Below are 25,116 nucleotides of genomic sequence, written 5' to 3'. Positions count from 1 at the left end.
AATTGCCAAGGTGAGGTTGGTTGTGGCTTGCTCTGCTTCTCTGATCCCCAGTTAAATTTATTAGGGTACACGATAGATCACCACACCTTCCCTCTGTGCAGCTCTTAGCTTGGCACATAGCTGAGTGTATCACAAGCCCACGTGAGCAAGTGGTGCCCCTAGAACTGGTGGCTTGTCCTTGAGGCACCAGGTCCTTGCATTTTCTTAAATGTAGCACCTTCCTGTAGCCTCTGCAAAAGGGAAGGTGTTTGCTTTTGCAATGTGAACTGTGATTTTTGTTTCCTGGTTTTTGAGAAGTCCTGGAAAAATATGACATGAATCTAAGTTCCAGAGGAAATGAAGTGGGAGTTGTAATTAAATTTTTGTCAGTCAGCCCAACATTTGATTTTAAAAGGAAAAACAACAGACGTGTTATTTACTTTGTAATGAAATATTGATCTTGTATATGTTTCGAAAAAAAAATGCATTCATTCTCTCTTTGTAAGTAACTTTGGAGAGGATTTCAATGTTCAAAAAGAAATAAAAATTAATCTTTCTGAAGCATTGTATCCCTCTCCTTGATTCTCTAAAATGTAACATGATAATGGCTTATAATTTTTTTTTAAGATTTATTTATTTATTATGTATACAGTATTCTGCCTGCATGTGTACCTGCAGGCCAAAAGAGGGCACCAGATCTCATTACAAGTGGTTGTGAGCCACCATGTGGTTGCTGGGAATTGAACTCAGGACCTCTGAAAGAGTAGTCGGTGCTCTTAACCACTGAGCCATCTCTCCAGCCCGGCTTATAATGTTTTGACTGAAGAGAAAATGAGAAAAATCCATGCCCCCTATGCTTCCTGCTGAAAGGTTCTCAGCTATCATCCGAGGAGACCTATTGATGCATATGAGAAGTCTAGAACCTTCCCAGGCTTTGCATACAGCAGAGCAGCTCTCTTTATTCTGTGTGACACAAAGCTAAGAAACATTTCCTACAAAAACTTAACAGTCTTTCTCTGTGTAGCCCTAGCTGTCCTGGAACTCACTCTTTAGACCAGGCTGGCCTTGAACTTGGAGATCCACTGGCCTCTGCCTATGGAGTGCTGCCACTAAAGGTGTGCTCCACCACCACCACCACCACCACCACCACCACCACCACTGGGCTCCGAGGAAAACTTTTAAGACTAAAGGTGTGCTGCTGACCATCATAGGTTGGAAATGTCTCTAGCCTTGCAAGGAACGGAGACAGCACATGAGATCAATGTGTGTACTCCCTTCTTTATTTGTCTTTCCTCTCTAGTTCTCTGTCTGTCCATGAAGGTGACCTTCATCCCCGTCTGGTGAGAAATAGAATCCTTCCTTCCAGCCATCTTTCCCTGAATTTCCTACTGTACCATTCTCTGGGTTTGTGAACATCCCAGGGACAGTGTCTCTGGGATGTCTCTCAGTGCCACCTCAGTCACTTCCTTTCATTCTCTTCTGCTTTGGGTACAACAACAGCAGGGACAGGTAACATTAGATCATTCACGCATGATGTGTGCCCTAGACAGAGAGTTCTGAGGTTCCTTAGAATCAAATACCACAAAGCTAACTCATGTTGCCCCTGAGTGTCTCTTTCATTGCAGCCTGTGTACATTATCATTCAGACATTCTTAATGCCATTTAAAAAAACTTACCTTCATGAGAATACTTCTCTTTCCTTCTCCCTATACCTTAAGTTAGAGTTGATTAGAGACAAATAGTTGAGGTTTTCTAAAGGTCAGGAATCTGGAAATTGATAGAGAGAAAGTCATTCCTTCCACAAAGCAGTTCGAAAGAGAAATTGAATAAAGAGTAAATAAATCAAAGATCTGGGATAAATACTCAGATTTTATCTTTATTGAATACATGGGGATTTTGATACTCTGATTTGATCCCCACTTCAGAGGATCAGCACTTCCTGGAATGATGCTGCAAATGAAAAAAGAGGTTTGGAGAATGAGTAACATGTCCAGGTCAGCCAGTCCCTCAGCAAAGGTCAGAATTTCACCTCAGCATCACTGTATCTGAAAATTCATTTGGTTTCCCTTAGAAGCAGATTCAGAAGCTAACACTAAGCTCAGAGAAACTTCTGGGTCCAATGAAGTGTTGATATAAAGAAATGGACCTTTTTGTATTTAGATACCCTTTCCAAAGCAATGTTTCTTCTTCACTGGAAGGACAGAAAAATAAACAACTACTTACCAAAGGAGTATGATATCCATAGATAGCACTCAGATAAGAATGAAAAAAAATCAGAAGATCATCTTTGTGTTCTCTCAAAGTAATTTTATGTATAAAGATGCATGTGTGAATTACTGTTTTGTATTTTCTCACGATGTTAGGAGAAATGAGAGCCAGGGAGTGTAGGAAAGCTGTGTATTTGAAAGCTTCCTGGAATAAAATTTGTAGTTATTTAGGGACATCCGCTATATTAATATCTTGAGTCGTTTTCACAAGTTATTTCTTAGTTTCCTCACAAGGAAGCAGGGTCTTTTGATTTAGTCTGTCACAGTTGGGGAGACATTGCCAACCTGATCTGATGAACTGTGGAGGAGATTTCCTGGCTTTGACTCAGTGCAGAGAAGACCCTGCCACTGTATTCTGTTTCTTCTGAAGAACATTCTGGAATCTGGTTGTGTGAATCATACCAGGAAAATGCCAGCTTAAGAATTAACAAAGAAGTGGTAGAAGAGTCATTTGAGTCTGCTCAGTTCTGTGGTCAGGCACCTCATGTGGGTGTCCTATTGAAAGAAGCACCCAAAGAGGCCCCAGAAAAGACAGGCCTGGACCTTTGTTTGTTAACGCCATGGAACTTGTAGATTTTCAGAGCACTTTGATGCTTCATTTAGATAACATGTCTGGGAATTCTCTGCCCATATAAGTTTATTTTAATATGAGGTAAATGTATTTGTGAACATCGTGTAACTGTGTGCTATACAATCAATAGATAATGACTCTAATGGTCTAGATGCATAATGCCTCTAATGATCTAAAAATATTTTGCTTACATAACACCCACAAATTAATATTTGCTTACAACACAATTAAAATTAATATTCTTTATTTGTTAGTATATCTAACAATATATAATAACAGTATGTACATCAAATTTGGTGGAGTCCTGGCCTATCATCTTGTGATTTCTGTGTTTGTTTTTAGATGTGGGATCTAGCTGTTTTTCCCAAGCTGTTTGGGTCTACTAGCTTCAAATGTTCCTCACACTTTAGCTGATTGAGTACTGGGTACTCAGTTGCATACAAGGGCTGTGCTTGTCTTCATCAATGAACAGAAACAGGAAAGAAGAAGCAAAACTGTGCTTGGGAGATTTTAATGAACAGGAGTCCAGTGTGTTGCAGATCCCTTCTAGTAACAAGTACATAGCCACTTACCCCATGGAGGAGCATGGCCTGACTATGTGCCAACACATAGGAGAGCCATAGAAACCAGCAATAGCTCCTTCCTGTTTGCTTCTTGAGATACTTGCATTTTCAGAGTGGAACTTAAAATAAACAAACAATAACCAAAACAAAAAACAAAACAATACAAAAACAAAAACAACAAAACCAAAAAAACAGAACCTCCTCTTTTCTTTCCCTGGATCCAGTTTTTATTTTATTGGATATTTACATAATAGCTCTGTATATTATTTGTGATTCAATGAGCTTTGGAGACAGGGAGACCTGATTCCAATGTTTGCTCTTGTTCACTCCATGTGGACCTTTGGAGAACTGTTTATGTTGAAAACCAATTTATTCACCTCTAAAATAGTAATAATAAAATCCAATTTTAAGAGAAATTGTGAATTTTACAGACCATCCTTTTACAGGCACATGAATATACAGTTGGTAAATATTTATAATTACTAGTATCATTATTAAGACTCCTGTATGTTCTTTGATCCTCCATAAATCAAAAGTTGGTTCTGTTATCATTTAACGTGCTACATAAATAGCTCACAAGCTGGAGAGGCCGAAAGAATCAAGAAGTTTGTTCTTTTCTCTTTTTGTGTTCTTCTTGCCTTGGATATTTGGTTTTTAGGCAGTTCTGCTGCATGTGTTTTTGATGGTTTGGCAAGTCATGTCCATTATAGGTACTGGAATACTGAAAACCAGTAGGTTGCTATCTTAGCATCCTCGTCTACAGAGAAAGCCTAAGATTAATGGTATTCATTTGGATTAAGATTTGATTACATATTTTTTGGGGGGGCCAAGTGGTGAGGGGGTTGCCTCTAATTCCAGCATTTGGGAGGCAGAGGCAGGCAGATAGATCTCTGTGAGTTTGAGGCCAGCCTGGTCTACAAAGTGAGTTCCAGGACAACCAGGGCTACATAGTGAGACCCTGTCTTGAAAAACCAAAGCCAAAACAAACAAACAAACAAAAAAACACCACAACAACAACACATTGAGTTTTGAAGTAACTGATAAATTAGTATACCAAATCACCTGATGATATGTTCTCAATAGAAATGCAGCCATAGGAGAAATTCAGCTCTTGAGGTTAATATTTTCATTATGCAGTGAGTGGCCTGGTTGGGAGTTGTCTTCATTTTGTAGCTTATGCCAAGGTATAGCTACTTTAACTAACACAGGTATCATGAGGAAATGGAAAAGAAATCTTGTTCAAATAGAGAAACTCTGAAGAAATATATTAATAAGCGAACAAAATCATTTATATGGCTTACCTTGTATCATACTGCATAATTATTACCCAAAAGAGATATTAAATGCCCATTAAATGTCTTCTCATGGAAAAACACTTTCTGACAATCTGTAAGTTCCCAATGGATGGTTAGCTCATGTTTCATTATTTGTTTTCATTATTTGAACTTTTATGATTTCTTATGCTACAGACTTTATGAAAGAGTTAAAATATTAAGTAATATTTCTAAAAATACTCTTTAATGTTTGCACAATAACAAATGATAGAATCAAATACAGATTTGTTTCTTAATGCTTGTAATTTAGAAGTACATACATGTAGGATTAAATAATAAGGCTCAGCTCAGCAGGGAAATTAAAGGCAGAGTGCTTGCTTCAGGAGGCCACTCCACTTAGCAGGTCAGTGAGCAAGTACTTAGGTACTTCTTCCATTGCTTAGCTTTCTCAAACTCCTTTTTCAAGGGAGTTCATTAGCATTAGACTGCCCTGTCCTGAAACAGAGTCTCTGGCAACATACATTTCTCTGCACATGATGATTCTTTTTGTGCCCTCCATTTGTCTGGCATTATGGTTGTGGTCCATGCCCTTCTGGTACTCCTTTCTTGGCTTCCATCATGCCCCATTCTTCAGGTGTATGTCCTGTCTCCAAGGCTGCCTCTGTGCATCTCCTTTCCATTATCTACTTGTACAACAATCTGTTTCCATGTTGGGATGCCCCAGGCTAGAAACATTTGTAGAGTACCTAAGTATTCAAATGAAAGAATATAAAAAATGAACAAAACAGGTCTTCAACTTAGAGCAGTGACAGACATCTCAAGCTTGAGGGAATGGGAGAGTAAAGAACAGCATCTATGGAACTTTTCTGCTTGGATGTTTGAAATACCAGCCTCTAAGGTGACTAACCAGCTACCAGGGAATTTCAAAGAATGGGGTCTCTACGATTCTTTAGTGATAACTGAATCTTAGAATATTTTCAAAAACTTTATGTTCAATGTTGCTCTGAGCTTCCCTGTGGCTTGACTCACTGAATCATTCCTGAAGTTCTTTTGTTGTTTTAACACATTAAATTAGCTCATTAGAGCTGGATATGTAGTTGAAAATAGCATCTGTTTACACTGCTATATAAAAATTACTTACCAGTAACAGAATAAAGAGTAATTTGTGAAGCTAATCATATTTGTGTACTGTCTGCAAAAAGTAAATTGTTAATATATGCCTAAGGGGGAAAATCATTTGCTGGTTTAAACAGTGGAAGTGGTAATATTAACAAGCATGGCTGAGAACGCTCCTGTATTTAATGTTGTCATGAAAATATAAAAGTATATTAATTGCTAAATGTACTTTGACATTGGTAAACTCAAACAATTTAGAGACTCACTAAATATTATAAGCAGTTGTATGTTGTATTTTTAATATTTACAAAATCAAAATTTATTAATTAGTGTTTAGAGAAAGTTTTTTTTTCCTTAATTTACTTTTCAGTACTAATTTCAAATATTACTAAAAACCAACAAACTTAATCCCCAAAGTACTGAGTACACCTTTAAGAGAGTAATTTGGAAACTGAAAACCAACCTTTGAAGATATGAAAAACAGAGCAAAAGCCTTAGTTTTAGGGTTTGCATAAAGCTGCAGTTTGGATCTTATTCCTTCACTTGTGGAATGAGGGTGCTTAAGTGTTGCAATTACTACTGTTCCTGGGGTCCAGAAGAGGATGCCTTAGAATGCCTTGGGCAGAGGAGTTAGCTCTGTGGTAAAGCCCTAGCCTAGCACCGGCAAGGACTCGATTCAAACCTCAGCACTGAAATAAACATTCAACCAACCAACCCACCATCATGGTCCATGGCATGCTGACAACTCTCCATGAAAAGAAAGGGGCACACGATAAACCACATCCCCAGCTTTTCCCTTGTTTTTCTTCCTTAAAAACAGGCCATTGACTTTAGAATTTCTGTTCCTCAATGAAAGTCACAGAAACTAGAATTAGTCATAGAAACCAGAACCTTCTTTACCAAAAGCAGTCATACAAACCTAGAATGATTTCAACCTTCTCCCAATATCTCTGGGTCAGAGTTGGTCCTGAAATCAATCCAAAAGTACCTTTCCAGACAGTAGATCACAGGACTCTGATTCCCACTGAGTCTTGCTCATTCCTGGGGAAAAGGAGTGCTGCATGCAGAGGCTGAAAGACATCTGAGCAGAAAGGCCTTCCTGGTTGCTCACACAGCCTCTTCCTATGAGTACAAAGTCTTTTTGTCTATAGTGAGGCAGCTATCTGACTTCCCTTCTCATCAGATCTATGCACCAAGATGGTGTTTTACCAAAGTCATTGAGTAGCCATCTTATAAATTGCCAAATTTTGATTAAATCAATCACTATGCTTCTGTTATTAATATCTCCTGTCATGAGGACTGCATTGGCTTTGATTCCTATCACAGGGACAGAAGCTTTCCCAGTGTTTCACCCCCACAAGTGTTTTAAAACTTCTATTTATACAACTTGGAAAAGCTTGTGCTTTACCAACTAGCCCCTTGCCCTTTGAGTCAGAAGAAACCAAAGCAGAAGTCATACTCGCTGATAAGATCAGCTGGTGGCTTCTCCTCCTGTATTTATCAGGGGCAGAGAAAAAGGCCCACATATCTTTAAACTCCCCCCTCTGGATGCCAGGGTGAGATCTATTCAGCAAGCACAGCCTTATTTCAGACATGTTAATAATATTCATTAAGTCATCGCCCATCCTGCATTCAGTCAGCCCTTGATTAGTGCTCCTAGCATGCCTTCCTGCTTCTGACCTGCCCTTTAATAAGGTTTCTTCAAAAGGCTAATTTCATCTGGTTCAATTTTAACTCGGAGAGAACAGCCTTACTGCCTGGTTTGAGGACACCTCCTTGCAGCCTCCTGTAGTTGGACTTCGCCCATTCCATTTCACGGTTCTAATGATGGAACTTTAATAGTTTGAAATTGGCCTCCAAAGACCAAATGCTGAGCCACTGCATTCTACTCAGCAAGGACAAATGTGGTTTTTTTTCCTAGTTAACTTACTGTGGTGTTAGGCTGAGAAGAGGAGGATTTACTGTGGCTGACATATGAAGATCAAGGGCAAAAACACTTGCCCTCCAAGGAAAGATTTTTGTAAAAGCAGCTAAGTGCTGAAGCATGCTTTAGCTCTCTGAAAGATTTGTAAATATGTAGCCACATAACTGTCAGCTGGAGTCTGAGTTCATTCATTTAAATGCGGCAGCTGACCAGGGATTGGTTTCAATGTTTAAACAGAAAAATATCTTTAATTTGTCTTACAAATGGCATTTCTCAGGGACTTCAGTAACCATCTGTTGCTGATTAATTCCCCAATTTAGCAGCAGCCTAGACTTCATCTGTAATCTCCAGACCACATACTATAATTATGTCTGGTCCACAGTAACTGTGCAGTGAATCCTTTGTAAATAAATGAACAGCTAGAAAAAAATTGAATATGCGTGAACTCCACCCACAAGAATGTAGGGTTTGGGGGTTATCTGTGATAGCAACTCATCATCTTTTTATACAATACCAAAATGCTCCAGAGACCCACATGGTGTTCAACTCTGACAAAACATCTGGATGAAATACAGATTATCGTTCCAAAGGCCCCAAAGATCTTACAGACAAATTGCACACTTTTGAGACTGGTGTTTGGGACAAGAGTTCTTAAAGAACAATTGGAGGAAATGGACTCACAATGGTTCTCAACCTATGGGTCATGACCCCTTTTGGGTTGAATATCAGATATTTATATTGTGATTCATAACAGTAGCAAAATTATACTTTTGAAGTAGCAACAAAATAATTTTATGGTTGGGGGTCAGCACAACGTGAGGAACTATGTTAAAGGGTCGCAGGTTTAGCAAGTTTGAGAACCACTCCACTAGAGAGACAGCTCAGTGATTAAGAGCACTTTCTTCTCCTAGCATGCTGGTCTTCAGGGGACTCAAGTTTGGTTACCAGCTGTAACTCCAGCTCCAGGGAATTTGGTGCCTCCTTCTGGCATCCCTGGGCAATTTCACTCCCATTCACATACCCCCACACAGACACACATGGATACACATAATTAGGAAAAGGAATTAAACAATGAAGAAACAATTGGATTCATTTATTCCCCATTAGGAATTCCACAACACTGTGAGGTGAACCCTTTCCTGGTTGATGAAGTGTGGAAACAGATCTCTCCTCTAGACACGTCTCTTCAGGAAATATAAGAGATACATTACTATGGGGGTGTAGAGGGAAGAAAACCAATTATTGATGTCATAATTTCTCTATCATTTTGGGCATGAAACAGCCTATATTAAAAGTTTCCAAGCATTGAAATTTTCTGTGTATTTGAAAGAATTTGGTCTTCCAGATAACCTTTAAAATGTAAAGCCATCATTGCAATTATCCAGTGCACTTCCTGGAAATAAAAAAAAAAAAGCTGTTATTCACTAAAAATTTTTAAAAGCAAACCATCTCCAAATTATCCCTTGGCTACATTCTATGCAAAGAGAGTGCTCATAAATAGCACAATTTGTGGTTCGTGATAAGCTTCCTCCCAGAGAAAAAAATAATAGTTTGTGTTTGTGCCAGATGCTTTGCCTGCACTAAGTGCCATAAAATTCCCCTGAAGTGTGTTCAGCAGACAGGGCGAAGTGCCAACCAGCAGCAGAGAATTAAGTTGAACCCTGCGCACACACAAAATCCACCGAGACACCATATGCATATTTCCATTTAAAAATCAAAATGAGAAATTAATTCAACACGCATTTAATAGGCAAGTGTTTAGAGATGGAGAGTGAATTCTGGGGACAGAATGAGGAATATTTTGAGGGCTACTTTCTGTGGTGGGATTGGAGCTGGAGCTGGAACAGGCACTTAACCCTCAGTGGTAATGGCATAAGTGGTGTGTTGGATACACACCCAAGACTAGAGCAGATGCCGTGTCACTAGGCAGTAAATGTACTCCAGGCAAGAGCAAACCAGTCATAAGAGCTTGAAAAGGAGTTCTTCTTATGGCATTTTCCTTTAGAGAATGGAAGGAAGGGCTGCTGCTCATTTATCTCCAGTGGGAGTGATTTTTTTTTCTTGCTGGAGACAGACATTGTAACTAGGGTAGGTGTGGGTTACAGAACAAAGTCACAGACTAGTTAGAGAGTACATTATGTCATTCCAGAGTACAAACATCTATGACAACTTGACCCTGGGACATAATTAGATTCACCATCTCTAGTTTGTCTCCAGACTTTAGAGATGGAATGTGACATTCACATTATGAGGAAAGATTGGACAAGCATCCTGTGAACTAACTGAATAGTTAGACAATGTGATGTCTCTGATTTTTTTCCATTCTTCACTAACTTGGATCATTTACAATTTTATCTCTAGAATTAATACTCACTAGAGACATCTGGTTACAGCCCAAAGCAGATGAGAAAATTTAGCCAGAGGGGATGTCTCTTCAAACCAGACTTGACCTTGAGTATCATCTTCTAAATCCCACCATTATTTCCTGCCCCTAATCAGCTCTCCAACAATATTTCTTAAGGACGCAGCAATGTGAGCTCCACATGCACAAATGCTGTGGTTTTCTCCACAGCAGGAAACAGGAAAAGGTTCTATAATCAGCTTCTTTCACTTAAATAAGTACTCTATTGTACAATGTAGAAACACGAAACTACTAACTGCTTCATGCGTTGAAATCGAGAGAAGATTTGTAAGACACATGAACCCACCTCATCAGATTTTTCCAACTGTGTAGCAAAGCCCAACAAAGTATTTTTTGTTGTTGTTTATAAAAATTTCTCATATAACTGGGAAAATAAGGCATAGCCTTTCCTTTCTTATAGATTTATTTAGACGTTTCCTCCCTTGAGTAGTGGTAGTATATGACAATCACTCTTGTGATAGATATTCTCTTTATTTTCTGTTTCTGTAGTTGTTACTGTGTGCTTCTGTATTGGACTTCACAAAAGAGTGGAATCACCCATCACATGAATTCATAAAACATACTTAAGTGAATCACCATGTTGTGGTTTTACTTTGGCACATACCACTAGTAAAAAAAATCATTATTAGTAGAGCCTGCTACTTGAATTCTTAACTATACAGTTGGAAGGTACAAATCATTAAACATTCTATATGGGAATGTCATTAAGGACTAAAAATATCAACCATGTGGCCTTTTCCCCTCTTGCATATAAGAATTGATATGCTTAGGTGTCAGGAAAACCTAGAATACTGCACTATTCTATATTTAAATTTCTTCTTCAATATTTTATTAAATAAATCAGCAGAGAAAATACTGCCCTGAGCTTTCAGAGTGGTCTTTGTGTGTTTGCTACCCAACAACTCCATCAAAAAGAGAAAGAACTACCTAATTAAAGAGTGTAGACAGGGTTAACTCTAAGTCACATCCCTGCAGGTAAAATGGAACTAGATACTTCTTTGCTATAATGAAGTTCCTAAGGTTGTGACACAGAGTTTAGTTCTTGCTTACTAGTATTATTCATTATTATCATCATCATCATTATTATTCAGTATAGATATTATTTATTATCACAACTTGTCATGTTCCTCTAGCTACCACAACGTGGGCCATAGGAGAGCAATAGAATATATGTAATAGGTAAAAGTAATGATGTCAGAGTTCACTCTGCAACAACAATTACCTTAGATGGGAAAGGTAACATCAGAAAATGAAAAGAAGAAATTCAGATGACATCAGCTAGAGGGTTAGAACAGACGACTAGAATAGAAGTCTTCCAAGCTAACTCAATATTTTCAGTTCATCTCTCCTAGGTAGACGTTCCTAGTTACAGAGCTGTAGATAGGTATTGATGACACAGATATAACTAACATATATGTATATACAGTCATAAACATGGGCCCTTTGACTTGACTTCAGAATTTATTCTTTTTTTCAAAAAACAGTCTCACATATCCCATGCTATCTTTGAGTTCCTGATCCTCCTGCCTCCACCTCCAAGTGCTGGGATTTGGGGCAGGTATGCATACTTTGTTTGTTTATTCTTATTTTTGTTTTTTACAGTGCTGGAACTTGAACTTACAGCTTTGTACATACTCAATGAGCACTCTAGCACTGAACTATATGCTCAGTCATCTTTTTGCTTTTTAATTTTGAGATAGAATCTCATTAAGTTACCTAAGCTGGCCTTGAACTCACTTTATGCAGACAAAGACTTAAATTTGAAATTCTCCTGCCTTGGACTCCTGAGCAGCTGAGATTACAAGCCATGTGCTCCAGGGCCCAACTAGGAAGGAAATACATTTCTGATAATGGTTCTCTGGTGGTTCACACTGTTACCCACACTCGTCCAAGCCTGTGTCTAGTGTTTCCAAGTTCTTGGCCTCTTACCCAAAGAGTTGAAAACCAGACTCCCAGAGATTTACAGAACAAGCAAGACAAATGTTATTTGAAGCAAAACGATGATGAAGGTGATAGAGTTAGATGCTATCTGCTTTGGTGGTGACCATGTAAGTGAGGATCCCCAAGGGCTCTGATTACTACTCAGATCTTCACTTCATTTTATGGGGTCCAAGAGGAGGAGAAGCCATTTACTAAGGAGCATGGCTTGGGTACTTTCCTATTTGGACTGGTAGATTAAATCATACATATATTGTTCCTACTGTGTCTGCCTCTTCTCAATTGTACATAGGCATAGTAAGTATATGAGATCCTCCCTAAAAAGTTAAAAGTGGGTACAGTTGTACCTCATTGAGCATGCTCCCAAAGCAAGTTCAATCTGAAGTTGCTAGGTACAGTGTTCAGAGACTGGCTTGTGCATATAGTCCATGAAGGTGAAGGCACTAGGCTGTGTCCCTAACCCCAAAACAAATAGGAGTTCTCAGAGTACTAAGCTGTCTCCTGTGCTTGCCAACTCCATACATGTTTTTATGGATAGAATTGTTTAATATTCAATGGATTTTGCATTGATGATCAGAAATTCACACTTTGGAGATGCGGGCTTTGGAAGATTTGATAATTTAGGGGAATAAAGTCACCATGGATAGACTAGAAGTAAAAAATACACACAAAATTATTATGTTCACAGGTAGTAACACAATAAGACTCTAGGTTTTCAGAAGTTGTGATTTGAATAGCCTCCTAAGCTATGGAAATGAACAGGAGTTTGGTTTTGGGGAGGTGGTGAAGATTAATTATGAGATAATAAGATGAAATACAGGGAAAACAGAGAACCATCTTATTTCTCAGGTAGTTAGTTTATCAGCATAAACACTCAGAATAGATCATAGGTCAAAACCTTCCTAGATGAGGCCCGAGTCAATAACCTTCAGTCTCCTTTCTTTGTATGGGGGAGGGGGAGGGCCAGAAAGGGGAAAGGGTTGTGTGACTAGCGCATCACTGTAAGAAATGCTGTAGTCAAATACCAAGAACTAAGAGCAAACTTGTCCCTGTGCTGTGGGCAGAAGGAGGGGAAAAAGCCAAAGCACCATTCCTGGGGTGTTGGTTTCTGCACCCCCAGCAGGTACTTTTGCAAGAATGAATTCCTGGAGAAAATTCTAAAGATGAGCAGGTCAAAAATGTTAGTGTGAATCAGAATTACTCAAAAGGCTTATGCTACAGTCAAACCCTAATCTCTGTTAACAAGATCTTACTCTGGCATTCCTTCTGCTCTCTGATACCTATGTTCTCTGTTGCTGTTGAATGTATTCAAATTTTATTTACTTTTAGTGTGTGTGTGTGTGTGTGTGTGTGTGTGTGTGTGTGTGTGTGTGCGTGTCTGTGTGTGTGTGTGTGTGTGTGTGTGTGTGTGTGTGTGTGATTTATAAGTGTACACCACACACCACATGTGTGCAAGTGCCTAAAAAGGCAAAAGAGGATGCCAGAATGTCAGATCTCCTGGAACTGGGGTTACCAGCAATTGTGAGCATCCTGGCGTGATTACTAGAAACCCAACCTAGGTCTTCTGCAAGAGCAGCAAGTGTTCTTAACTGCTCAGCCACTTCTCCATCCCCAACTGTTTAATAAATGCATATACAAAAGAGAGAGCTGTGAAGACCAGAGGAGTTCAGTAAGAGTAACAGTAGGCACTCTGAAGGGCAGGAGGCCATTGCAGAGGAAACCAGTCTCCCAGCTGGGAGTAGACAGAAGCACAATATGGTGATCACATGTTTCCTGAACTCACTGCTCTTCTGAAGAGTGTTTTCTTGTTCAGGTAATAAACAGTTGCTTTGGAGAATACAATAGTATGTCTTTGTTCTTTTCCAGAAAGCCTCCAGTAGACAGTAATCTTATGATCTTCTGGGCAGTTCAGAAGGACTTGTTCCCACCCAGAGCCAGAGGTGGACTCAGATCCCATTCTTTGGAGCAGTCACCAAACCTGCTGTTTTAGTTCCTTATTTTACAAGGTGCTGATTATGGAAGAGGTGTCCATCCTCAGTGACCACCTCGCTTTCTGATATCTATCTGTATAATAGCCTTTTCCTCTTATAGTGTCTGATTCTAGATGCCTACAATGGACATCAAGAATGTGCACTTTACCAGTTCCTTACTAGGACTAAGGACTATGCAAGTTCATGATATCACAAACTAACCAAGACCATATGAGCCCCTAAACATTGATTGTTTATGGTAACCAGGTATATATGGTTACATAAAAAATTCTTAGTTTTGAGAAGTATACCAAAAAAGTTATACAAAACATAAATTTATAAGGAACTTATTGTAAAGTATAAAATAACATGCCATTATCAAGTCTCTCAAGATGTTAGGGATTTAGACAATGATTCTTTTTTTTTTTTCGAATTTTTTTCTTTATTAAGAAATTTTCTACTCATTCCACATACCATCCACAGATCCCCCTCCTCCCTCCTGCACCCCCTCAGCCCTCTTTCATGAACCTCCCCACCTCCCCACATCCCCCAAATCGAGGTCTCCCATGGGGAGTCAGCAGAGCCCAGCACACTGAGCCTAGGCAGGTCCAAGCTCTTTCCCACTGCACAAAGGCTGTGGAAGGCGTCACACTGCAGGCACCAGATTCCCAGAAGCCTGTCCATAGACCAGGGACAGATCCCGATCCCCCTGCCTGGGTGCCCCCCAAACAGTTTGAGCCAAACAACTGTCTTCCGTATCCAAAGGGCCTAGTTCAGTCCCATGGGGGCTCCACAGCCACCAGTCCACAGTTCATGGGCTTCCACTAGTGTGGCTGGTCATCTCTGCACGTCCTCCCATCATGATCTCGACATCCCTCACCTGCAGAATCCCTCCTCTCTCTCATCAATTGGAATTCCAGAGCTCTGCCTGGTGCCTGGCCGTGGATCTCTGCATCTGCCTCCATCAGTCACTGGACAAAGGCTTTATGATGACAGCTAGGTTATTTGCTAGACCAGTCACCAGAATAGACCAGTCCAGGCACCCTCTGGACCATTGCCAGCTGATCAAGGTGGGGTCATCCTTGTGGATTCCTGAGAGCCTCCCCAGAACCCTGCCTCTTCCTATTCCCATGATGTCCTCATTTATCATGGTATCTTCCTCCCTGCCCTCCCACTCTGTTCCTGTTCGAGGTTGACAATCCCATTTCCCTATGTTTTCATCCCCCACTCCTTGCCCTCTTCAACGCCCCCAAAACCAAGTCCGCTCATGTAGATCTCATCCACTTCTTCTCAGGGTCATCCATGTGTCCCTCCTAGGGTCTTTCCCTGTTAGCTAGCCTCTCTGGAGTTGTGGGTTGCAGTCTGGCCATCCCTTCCCTCACATCTAGTATCCACTTATGAGTGAGTACATTCTATGTTTGTCCTTCTGAGTCTGGGTTACCTCACTCAAGATGATATTTTTTAGTTCCATCCATTTGCCTGCAAATTTCATGACATCATTGTTTTTGTTTTGTTTTGTTTTGTTTTGTTTTTTTGCTGAGTAGTGCTTCATTGTGTATATGTGCCACATTTTCTTTATCCATTCTTCAGTTGAAGGGCATCTAGGTTGTTTCCAGGTTCTGGCTATTACAAATAATGCTGATATGAACATAGTTGAGCATGTGTCCTTGTGGTAAGATTGAGCATTCCTTGGGTATATGCCCAAGAGTGGTATAACTGGGTCTTGAGGAAGACTTATTCCCGATTTTCTGAGAAACTGCCATACTGATTTGCAAAGTGGCTGTACATGTTTGCATTCCCACCAACAGTGGAGGAGTGTTCCCCTTGTTTCACATCCTCTCCAACATAAGCTTAGACAATGATTCTTATTTACTTCAGTAAACTGCTGGTCTATGTTTTAATAGACAAGTCCCCTCTTTTAAGTGTTAGTCACTTAAAAGTTAATTGTACCCACTTTGGAGGCTGAGGTCTGCCCAGGCTAAAAGACAGCTTGAGATATCCATGATAAAATCTGAAGATGAGGAAATCTCTGACCGCACTGAGAAGCAGGGTGTGGAGGGAACATTTAGAATGGCATCATCCTGTTATGCAGGACATGCCTCTGGAGTGACATATGTTAAGCTCTATGATGCCATATGCTAGCTCAAGATTCATATCCATGCAGTGATTTCTGTGACATCATGATCTCACATTTCACTTCTTTTAAAATCAGCTGTTACAGCATGATTCTGCTATATTGGCTTCTGTGTACATGATTCTGCTTTTAGTTATGAAGTACAGAATCCTGAAATCATCTCAATTATAAGCATACTTGCTTACTTGATGATGACATCATTTGTGTTTAAAAATGGACATTTGCTTGTCTCTTCAAGATTCTCATGTTTCTGGGAATGATTTAACTCAGAAACTGACTGATTACTACCCAAAATAGCCTCACAGGGGACAGAGTATGCTGGTGCATAGCAAGACTGCCTTGCATCTCTCTGCCCCAAAGAGAAGCAGATGAAGCTCAAAACAAGTCTTTGCCAAGAGATGCACTTCAAAATCCTTCAGAAACACTGTTACTCAGGCTCCAGCCTTGTCTACAGTGACACAGAGTTGTGGCTGAACCACCTCTGCAGTCAGTCACATGGTCTAAGCATAAGGCAAGTTGGTTAGATTTCTATCTTCACACAAACTTTAACACCCATGAATCAAGTCAGACAAAGCAATTAGGGTCAGATGTATAGACTAGAACCTTTATACCAGAATGCCCAAGGGTAGTTCCCAAACTCCATGAAAAGTCAATTGAATAAAATCCAAAGTATCTAGGACGGTTATGAATCTATATTAGTTTTCAAATCTGTATTGCTGCCTCCACTGTCAGCATACACTTGCTGACACCCAACCACAATCAGTTAGTCTCCTCTACTGGCCTCCACCACTGTCATCCATTTCTCTCAAATTCTACACATCCCAGACTCCCCACAGCACTTTACACCTTTCTACCAGTTGACTCTTCTTGTTTTTCCAACTTATATGAGCCTTAATTGCCTAGTCAGAAAAATCTAGGCAATCTGCAACCAAAGTGATTGATATGGTCCTTCAAGGCTATTACTTGGTGAACGTGAGTGTGCGTATGCATTTCAATTATGTTTTCAATCTCAACATATCAGATGTGTCAGTCAAGAACCTACCAACACCTGTGCTTTCTCCTCCTCTCTCATTCCTGAGCCTGCCTGAGCCACTAGAGAACCCCAGGCTTCTGCACCTGTGAACAAAAAGGCTTTTCTTTCTTTGTGGACTATGCTCACTCTGCTACAGGAATTCTTTTGTAGTAAGGGTCTTAATTTCAAAAGTAAAGTCATCCGCTTAGAGTATGCTATATTACAGAAAATCTCTTCTAATCCACTGATAATGTGTATTTTTCTACGATCTTTTAACATATGTATTTTGAAGCTGAGCATGATGGTTGTAACACATCTGTAACTTCACCACGGAAAAGACTGAAGTAAGAACAACCCAAGTATGAGGCCAAGGCCAGCCTGGCCTACAGAGTGAGCTTGTCTCAACATTTTAAACTTAAGTGTATTTTGAAGAAGTAAGTGGCGATGGTAGACTTGTTGATTAAAATCCCAGTTTTAAATATGTGTTATGAAAACATTCCTGTCAATCACCATGGGGAAGTACTTTAAGGGATATTATGTAACGGTGACCTGAAGAGCATAACCGGCTCCCGTGTGAATTTGATCTGCTATAGTCTGTGCTTCGCTTGCAGTGCGACACGGTGAACTGAAAAGTAGAATCAGGCAAGAACAACAAAACAAAGTATTCTGTCAGAGTGGCTTTCCCCTAGGACGAGGGCAATGCAATCTGCCGGTGACTTCTCACTTAACTGCAGCATGTTTGAACTTCCTGTTGGGTTCACACTATGTCTTCTGGTGTTCTGTGTTGTTGGAAGCGTGTACCTGGTGCATGAGTGTGCTCTCTGTTCAAACTGTTTCTAATATATTATTTCCTTATCCAGTGTTCTTTCAATAAAGGTACCTAGGCCTTTGAGAACATCTTATCAGAATGATGCAAACGAAACGAAGGTGTGAAATATTTGTTTATTAAAATATATTATAATGAATGTCCCGGCTCTAGTTGATATAATGAAATCATTGCCGTACTAATAAAATGGAACATTTTGCTTGACTGTGCAATGAAAAGTAATGGGTAACCCAACAGAAATAGTCCATCAATGAGATTTGTTATTTTTTAAAAAAGTAATCCTAAAAAGGTTTGCCCTGTGAAACGTTGGGACCTAATAATCATCTTGTTTACTCATATACCATTCCAGCAAAGGCTTTTATCTTCTCACTGAACATTAATAAATAAATATTTCATAACAGATGACTTTCTGTTTCATTAATGTCTCTTTAAACTGCTTAAAAACAATTTTAAAAAAATATGCCAGGGGAAGTGCTACAGGTCTATAAATCCCAGCACTGGTGAGGCAGAAGCAGGAATGTCTCAAGTTCCAGACTAGCCTAAGCCATGTAGACAGTGTCTCAACAATGGCTCTCTCCCAGTAATAAGTAGCAACAACCTTAGGAAATATAGACTGCCTTTAAAACAGAATTTCAGAAGCCACAGATGAAAGCACTGCATTGATCATATTAGGTATTTAAGAGCCACAGAGCCTCTTTATCATGAATATCATGTTGGAGAGAAACATCACCTTTAATTCCCTGAGGAGGCCCTGGTAGGAAGCAAAAGGACAGAAGGAATCAGGAAATCTTCCTGCTTCTCCATGCCCCATTTGGACTTCAGCCCTGTGTTTGCTCGTGAGTTTCTAAGTTCAGCCTCCTGAGTGCACACATCCTCGGTTATGAGAATCCTTCTTGTAGATCCAGTGAGTGTTCATCAGTCACACTGTAGGAAGAGAAAACATGTTGTATGAACAGAGAAGGTGAGAATCACTCTGCTAGAGCCTTTATTAGTTCTTCTTTGGGGCCCAGCATCTCTGCCGGCAGAACAGAGGCAAGCTGGTATAAACTCTTAGACCCCCACATTCTAAAAAGAAGATGTTGATGTGTTCATATTCAGCTTCATAAGGGAAGCAACTGGTCTTTCTTCCTTCTGCCTCTTAGAATTCAATTCCCTTTGCTTTCTAAGCATCATTCTAAAGGCAGCCCTGGCCAGCATTAGCTTGAATGGTACCTGTTATTGAAAGAGAGTCTGTATTTGCAGTAATACAGAGAATGTCAGTTTAGAAATGAGCCTGATTGCATGGTTCATTGTGTTCTCCTTTGTAGAGCCAGGCTGCGGCCCACTACAAAGGCACGAAACATGCCAAGAAGCTCAAAGCACTGGAAGCCATGAAAAATAAGCAGAAGTCTGTCACTGCCAAGGACAGCGCAAAGACTACCTTCACCTCCATCACTACCAATACCATGACCACCAGCTCTGACAAAACAGGTTAAGCAATGATCTTTGTTGTTGTCGTCCTTCTCATTGTTTGGGGATTCCCTTCTTTGTCTAACCCCATGTATGTTTAAATATGTGCCCACTACATTGACTCACACTGAAATCCATCTATCTGTGTAATGGTAATTGTTCCTTTTCATTTACACAACCCTTAAGACGATCGCTAGTTTTGCAATGGGTTTTGTATACTATAGTAGTATTCTGGCTGTTTAAGAGAGACCCAGTTGTTACAAATTCCCTGGAAGCCACATTCCCTGCTTTTTGAATTTTGTGTTATGTCCTCAACAACTTCTGCACAATACCTACAGTATAACTGCATGAGTGATTAATCTAGCCTTGAGTACACAGCTAAATCTACTGAGTGAGTGGAGAAGATCTGCATTACCCTAGGCTTTATTTGAACAAATTCCAAGCACTGCATTGTTTTAAATGAAGCTATGTGATTGGGCTCATGATGGCTGGGTAACCTTCCTTCTGCATGTGCAGGTAAGTGTTATTGATGCCAATTATTCCTTCTAAGGGTCTTTACAGGAAAATAATGGCCTTCTGAATGGCCCCTGAGTTAGTGTGCAAGTGACTAGTTTATTCACAGCTAAGAGGCTAGTGGGTTTCCCTAAGCCAGCATTTAAAATATGAGAGCACTGAGTTTACTGAGCAGGTAGTCCTGAGTGATTTGGGGACAGAGTGGTAATAAACTGCTTTCTAGAATATAAAATTTAGAAAACAGGTGCTAGCAAGATCAGTTCCTTTCCAGAGTGTACAAATGCCCTGGGTAAGGATGGGGAAATGCTTATAACCTCACTTATAGGGATGCCTTAGTCAGAAGGGAGCCTTTTGAGTATAGAGATAAGAATATAAAATGCTTAACAGAAGAACAGGTTAAAGTGACTGTACATTCAATCCGCAGGGCACATATACAGTACTCCAGTGATCTGCAATTATGGATACTTCTGTATAAATCTAAAAAGGAATGTACATTTTCATACCACACTGAGTGTTCTATACCAAGCTGCTGTTGATAGTTGTTCCACATCCTTCCCTAAAAGCCTGTGTGCATCCCATGGCTGAGGTTGCAAGCATCCTTCACCTCTGTGCTGGCACCTGGTCTCTTATGCTGTAGATTCTAAATGATCATTTTAGTGACTCTCTGATAGGTTAGGTTCCATTTGTTGCCACCAGCTTCTAAAAGATGAACTGGCTGTTGCTGTTGGGGCTTATCATATATACTTTTTTGGTATATAGCATAGGAGTAAGGTTCTTTTAGTATAAATGCAGAAAGTCGTGGTACAAACATTTGCCTTTTCTCTCAAGATTAAAGCCTGACGGCTTGATTTTGGTGGCTGTAGAGGAATGTGCCCTAATAAGAAAGCTGAGGACCATGGTTTCAGTTGTCAAATAGCAGCATAAAGATCGCTATCTCCAAAGCACTCTGGTCACAGAGAAGGTGCTAATAGTTTTCTAATGCAGAGAAGATAGTGGCTGGAGCAGAAAGAGGTGAGTGTGATATAAAAGATCAGAGTACTCTTTTAATTACCCCAATTTTCATGTGCTAGCATTGAAAAAAATCCATAATAGTTTTTTGAGTTGTCTTTAAAAAAATTGTTTTATGTTTTAACTCTGGTGTGTGTGTGTGTGTGTGTGTGTGTGTGTGTGTGTGTGTTGTGTGGGTATGTGCATATGTACAAGTGCCCAAGGAATCAAAAGAAATGTCTTAATTCTATTGCTGAGAAGAAACACCATGACCATGGCAACTCCTATAAAGGAAAGCATTTAATTGGTGCTTGCTTATGGTTTCAGAGGTTTAGTCCATTGTCATCATGATGGAAAGCATGGCAGCACACTATCGAGGACTATGGGGGTCCAGCCCCTTGATAGTCCCCTCCCAGGGTCCAGGAAGAATCTACAATTAGCTGAAAATTAAACTTTGAAGAAAAAAAAATGAATCTATGTACATGAAACTCCTTAGTCTGTAAACTTTATTATTCTGTGTTGGTTCTCTCTCTACAAGCTTATTTATACTCTGCTCTCATTTTTAGCTCCTTTCTTGCCCAGTTTCTCTTTACATTTATCTGCTGTCCCCTTTAGGTTCTATCTTAATTCCTTCATCTAGTTCTGCCCCCTCTGGGTTCTCATCCATCTAGTTCTTTCTCATATCAGCTCCTCTCCCATCTCCTTCTCTCTCATCTTGTTCTTCCCCATCTCAGTTCGTTCCTCTCAAGTTCTTACCCATCTAGTTCTTCCATTCTCTTTTCTCTTCTCAGTCCCATGTCCTGGAAGTCCCAGTATAAGAAGGCAGGGTCCAAGCTAAATTGTGTAAAGCTATTACTTATCGTCCATTTGACCTAGGCAGTGTCTCCTTGTGGAATTTACCTTAAGTCAGGCGACTAGCATGTGAACTGTTATTACTGTTAGTCCTTGAAAGTGGCTAAGGGAGATATCTGATTCTAGAGAAAGCCTTTCCTGAGACTGTTCTCCAAATACCTGGAATGTTTATGTCCAGAGAGTTATCAGTCCACACTGTTAGCCCTTCTTAGGGAAAAGTCAATTGGGAAAACTACGAAGGCAAACATGATTTTCATAACAGAAATCAGCTGATACGTAACAAGCCAAATAACACCCAAAGCTCCTTGGAATTTGGCTTCCTCTGGAGGAAATCCTCGATCCCTCCAGATAGTGACTTTGCCATAACCAGCTGAGTTCTTATGATATATTCCTGCGGCCTGTAGCAGCACACACAGGCAGACATGCTGCTGGAGAAGTAGTGGAGAATTGTGCATCTGAATCTGCAGCCATCAGGAAGAGAGAGACTCTGGGCTTAGAGTGTGCTTTTTGAAACCTCAAAGCCCACCCCCAGTGACACACTTGCTTCAAGGAGGCCTCACCATCTAAATCTTTCAGATAGTGCCAAAATTAGGCTCAGAAATAGTTTTCTAGAACAGTTACATACTTATCAGAAGAAAAGGGTATTGGTGAAATTATTAAGGCCACTCCACGTAGTTAAAAGGAGATTTATTTAATGGCGTAACTTACAAATTAAGGGATAGGTAGGTCACGGGGTCTGGGGAAGGTGTATCACAGTCCAGCGGTGTTCTCTGGAGCTCTGCTTTATCCACCTCCACCATCCAGGGTCCTGAAACCGAGAGAGTGTGCGCCGATCCAGATCTTGGGTCCCCAGGCGCCTCCCTTGGCCCCGCCTTGTAGGTGTGACAGTTGCCGAAGTCTCAATGGGGGTTGGAACTTCCAGATCAAAGCTGGAATGGCTACCCACTACAAAAGGGAGATGGGATTCTACAGCCAAAATTTGTGTGTTAAGAATAAGAAGTCAGAACTCTGCTGTTTCCTGCACGATGATGTTCGTGATTTGTCATATTATCTATGTATAAGGATGAAGTACATGAAAACACGTTTTTTATTTTGCCAAATCATCTCAATAAAAATAGTCCAATTATTTGAATACATATTAAAATTATGAAAGAATGAACAAACTAATCAAAATCAGAAACAAAAACCTAGTTGTTTTAAAAATGCTGAGAATCCAGAAGAGCAGGGACAAAAGTAGAGGAAACAGAAGTGTGGGAGAGCAGGGTAGCAGCAGGGGGGGCAGGTGTGGGAGAGCAGGGCAGCAGCAGGGAGGGGGCAGGTGTGGGGGAGCAGGGCAGCAGCAGGGAGGGGGCAGGTGTGGGGGAGCAGGGCAGCAGCAGGGGGGCAGGTGTAGGAAAGCAGGGCAGCGACAGGGAGGGGGCAGGTGTGGGGGAGCAGGGCAGCAGCAGGGGGGAGGGCAGGTGTGGGGGAGCAGGGCAGCAGCAGGGAGGGGGCAGGTGTGGGAGAGCAGGGCAGCAGCAGAGGGGAGGCATGTGTGGGAGAGCAGGGCAGCAGCAGGGGGGAGGGCAGGTGTGGGAGAGTAGGGCAGCAGCAGGGAGGGGGCAGGTGTGGGAGAGCAGGGCAGCAGCAGGGGGGAGGGCAGGTGTGGGAGAGTAGGGCAGCAGCAGGGAGGGGGCAGGTGTGGGGGAGCAGGGCAGCAGCAGGGAGGGGGCAGGTGTGGGAGAGTAGGGCAGCAGCAGGGGGGCAGGTGTGGGAGAGCAGGGCAGCAGCAGGGGGGCAGGTGTGGGAGAGCAGGGCAGCAGCAGGGAGGGGGCAGGTGTGGGAGAGCAGGGCAGCAGCAGGGAGGGGGCAGGTGTGGGGGAGCAGAGCAGCAGCAGGGAGGGGGCAGGTGTGGGAGAGCAGGGCAGCAGCAGGGAGGGGGCAGGTGTGGGGGAGCAGGGCAGCAGCAGGGAGGAGGCAGGTGTGGGAGAGCAGGGCAGCAGCAGGGAAGGGGCAGGTGTGGGGGAGCAGGGCAGCAGCAGGGAGGGGGCAGGTGTGGGAGAGCAGGGCAGCAGCAGGGAGGGGGCAGGTGTGGGGGAGCAGAGCAGCAGCAGAGGGGGCAAGTGTGGGAGAGCAGGGCAGCAGCAGGGGGGAGGGCAGGTGTGGGAGACTAGGGCAGCAGCAGGGGGGTAGGTGTGGGAGAGCAGGTCAGCAGGGAGGGGGCAGGTGTGGGAGAGCAGGGCAGCAGCAGGGGGGGCAAGTGTGGGAGAGCAGGGCAGCAGCAGGGGGCAGGTGTGGGAGAGCAGGGCAGCAGCGGGGGGGGGTGGCAGGTGAGGGAGAGCAGGGCAGCAACAGGGAGCGGGGTGTGGGAGAGCAGGGCAGCAGCAGGGGGTGTGTGGGGAGAGCAGGGCAGCAGCAGGGGGGCAGGTATGGGAGAGCAGGGCAGCAGCAGAGGGGAGGCATGTGTGGGAGAGCAGGGCAGCAGCAGGGGGAGGGCAGGTGTGGGAGAGCAGAGCAGCAGCAGAGGGGAGGCATGTGTGGGGGAGCAGGGCAGCAGCAGGGGGGCAGGTGTGGGAGAGCAGGGCAGCAGCAGGGAGGGGGCAGGTGTGGGAGAGCAGGGCAGCAGCAGGGAGGGGGCAGGTGTGGGAGAGCAGGGCAGCAGCAGGGGGGAGGGCAGGTGTGGGAGAGTAGGGCAGCAGCAGGGAGGGGGCAGGTGTGGGGGAGCAGGGCAGCAGCAGGGAGGGGGCAGGTGTGGGAGAGTAGGGCAGCAGCAGGGGGGCAGGTGTGGGAGAGCAGGGCAGCAGCAGGGGGGCAGGTGTGGGAGAGCAGGGCAGCAGCAGGGAGGGGGCAGGTGTGGGAGAGCAGGGCAGCAGCAGGGAGGGGGCAGGTGTGGGGGAGCAGAGCAGCAGCAGGGAGGGGGCAGGTGTGGGAGAGCAGGGCAGCAGCAGGGAGGGGGCAGGTGTGGGGGAGCAGGGCAGCAGCAGGGAGGGGGCAGGTGTGGGAGAGCAGGGCAGCAGCAGGGAGGGGGCAGGTGTGGGGGAGCAGGGCAGCAGCAGGGAGGGGGCAGGTGTGGGAGAGCAGGGCAGCAGCAGGGAGGGGGCAGGTGTGGGGGAGCAGAGCAGCAGCAGAGGGGGCAAGTGTGGGAGAGCAGGGCAGCAGCAGGGGGGAGGGCAGGTGTGGGAGACTAGGGCAGCAGCAGGGGGGTAGGTGTGGGAGAGCAGGTCAGCAGGGAGGGGGCAGGTGTGGGAGAGCAGGGCAGCAGCAGGGGGGGCAAGTGTGGGAGAGCAGGGCAGCAGCAGGGGGCAGGTGTGGGAGAGCAGGGCAGCAGCGGGGGGGGTGG

The 25,116-nt window shown here is 42.7% G+C and overlaps 1 protein-coding gene across 1 annotated transcript in view; it reads left to right on the top strand.

The window, feature by feature from the left end:
* Window positions 1-25,116, top strand: part of Znf385d (zinc finger protein 385D) — a 270,292-nt gene that overhangs the window by 144,376 nt on the left and 100,800 nt on the right. The window contains exon 4 of the mRNA XM_059273144.1: window positions 19,304-19,466. Coding sequence (XP_059129127.1) covers window positions 19,304-19,466 — 163 coding nt within the window. The remainder of the gene's footprint in view (window positions 1-19,303; window positions 19,467-25,116) is intronic.

This window comes from Peromyscus eremicus, chromosome 9, assembly GCF_949786415.1.
Source record: "Peromyscus eremicus chromosome 9, PerEre_H2_v1, whole genome shotgun sequence".
Lineage (NCBI taxonomy): Eukaryota > Metazoa > Chordata > Mammalia > Rodentia > Cricetidae > Peromyscus > Peromyscus eremicus.
The sequence above is the reverse complement of the archived record's forward strand: the minus strand, read 5'-3'. Positions and strand labels throughout refer to the sequence as shown.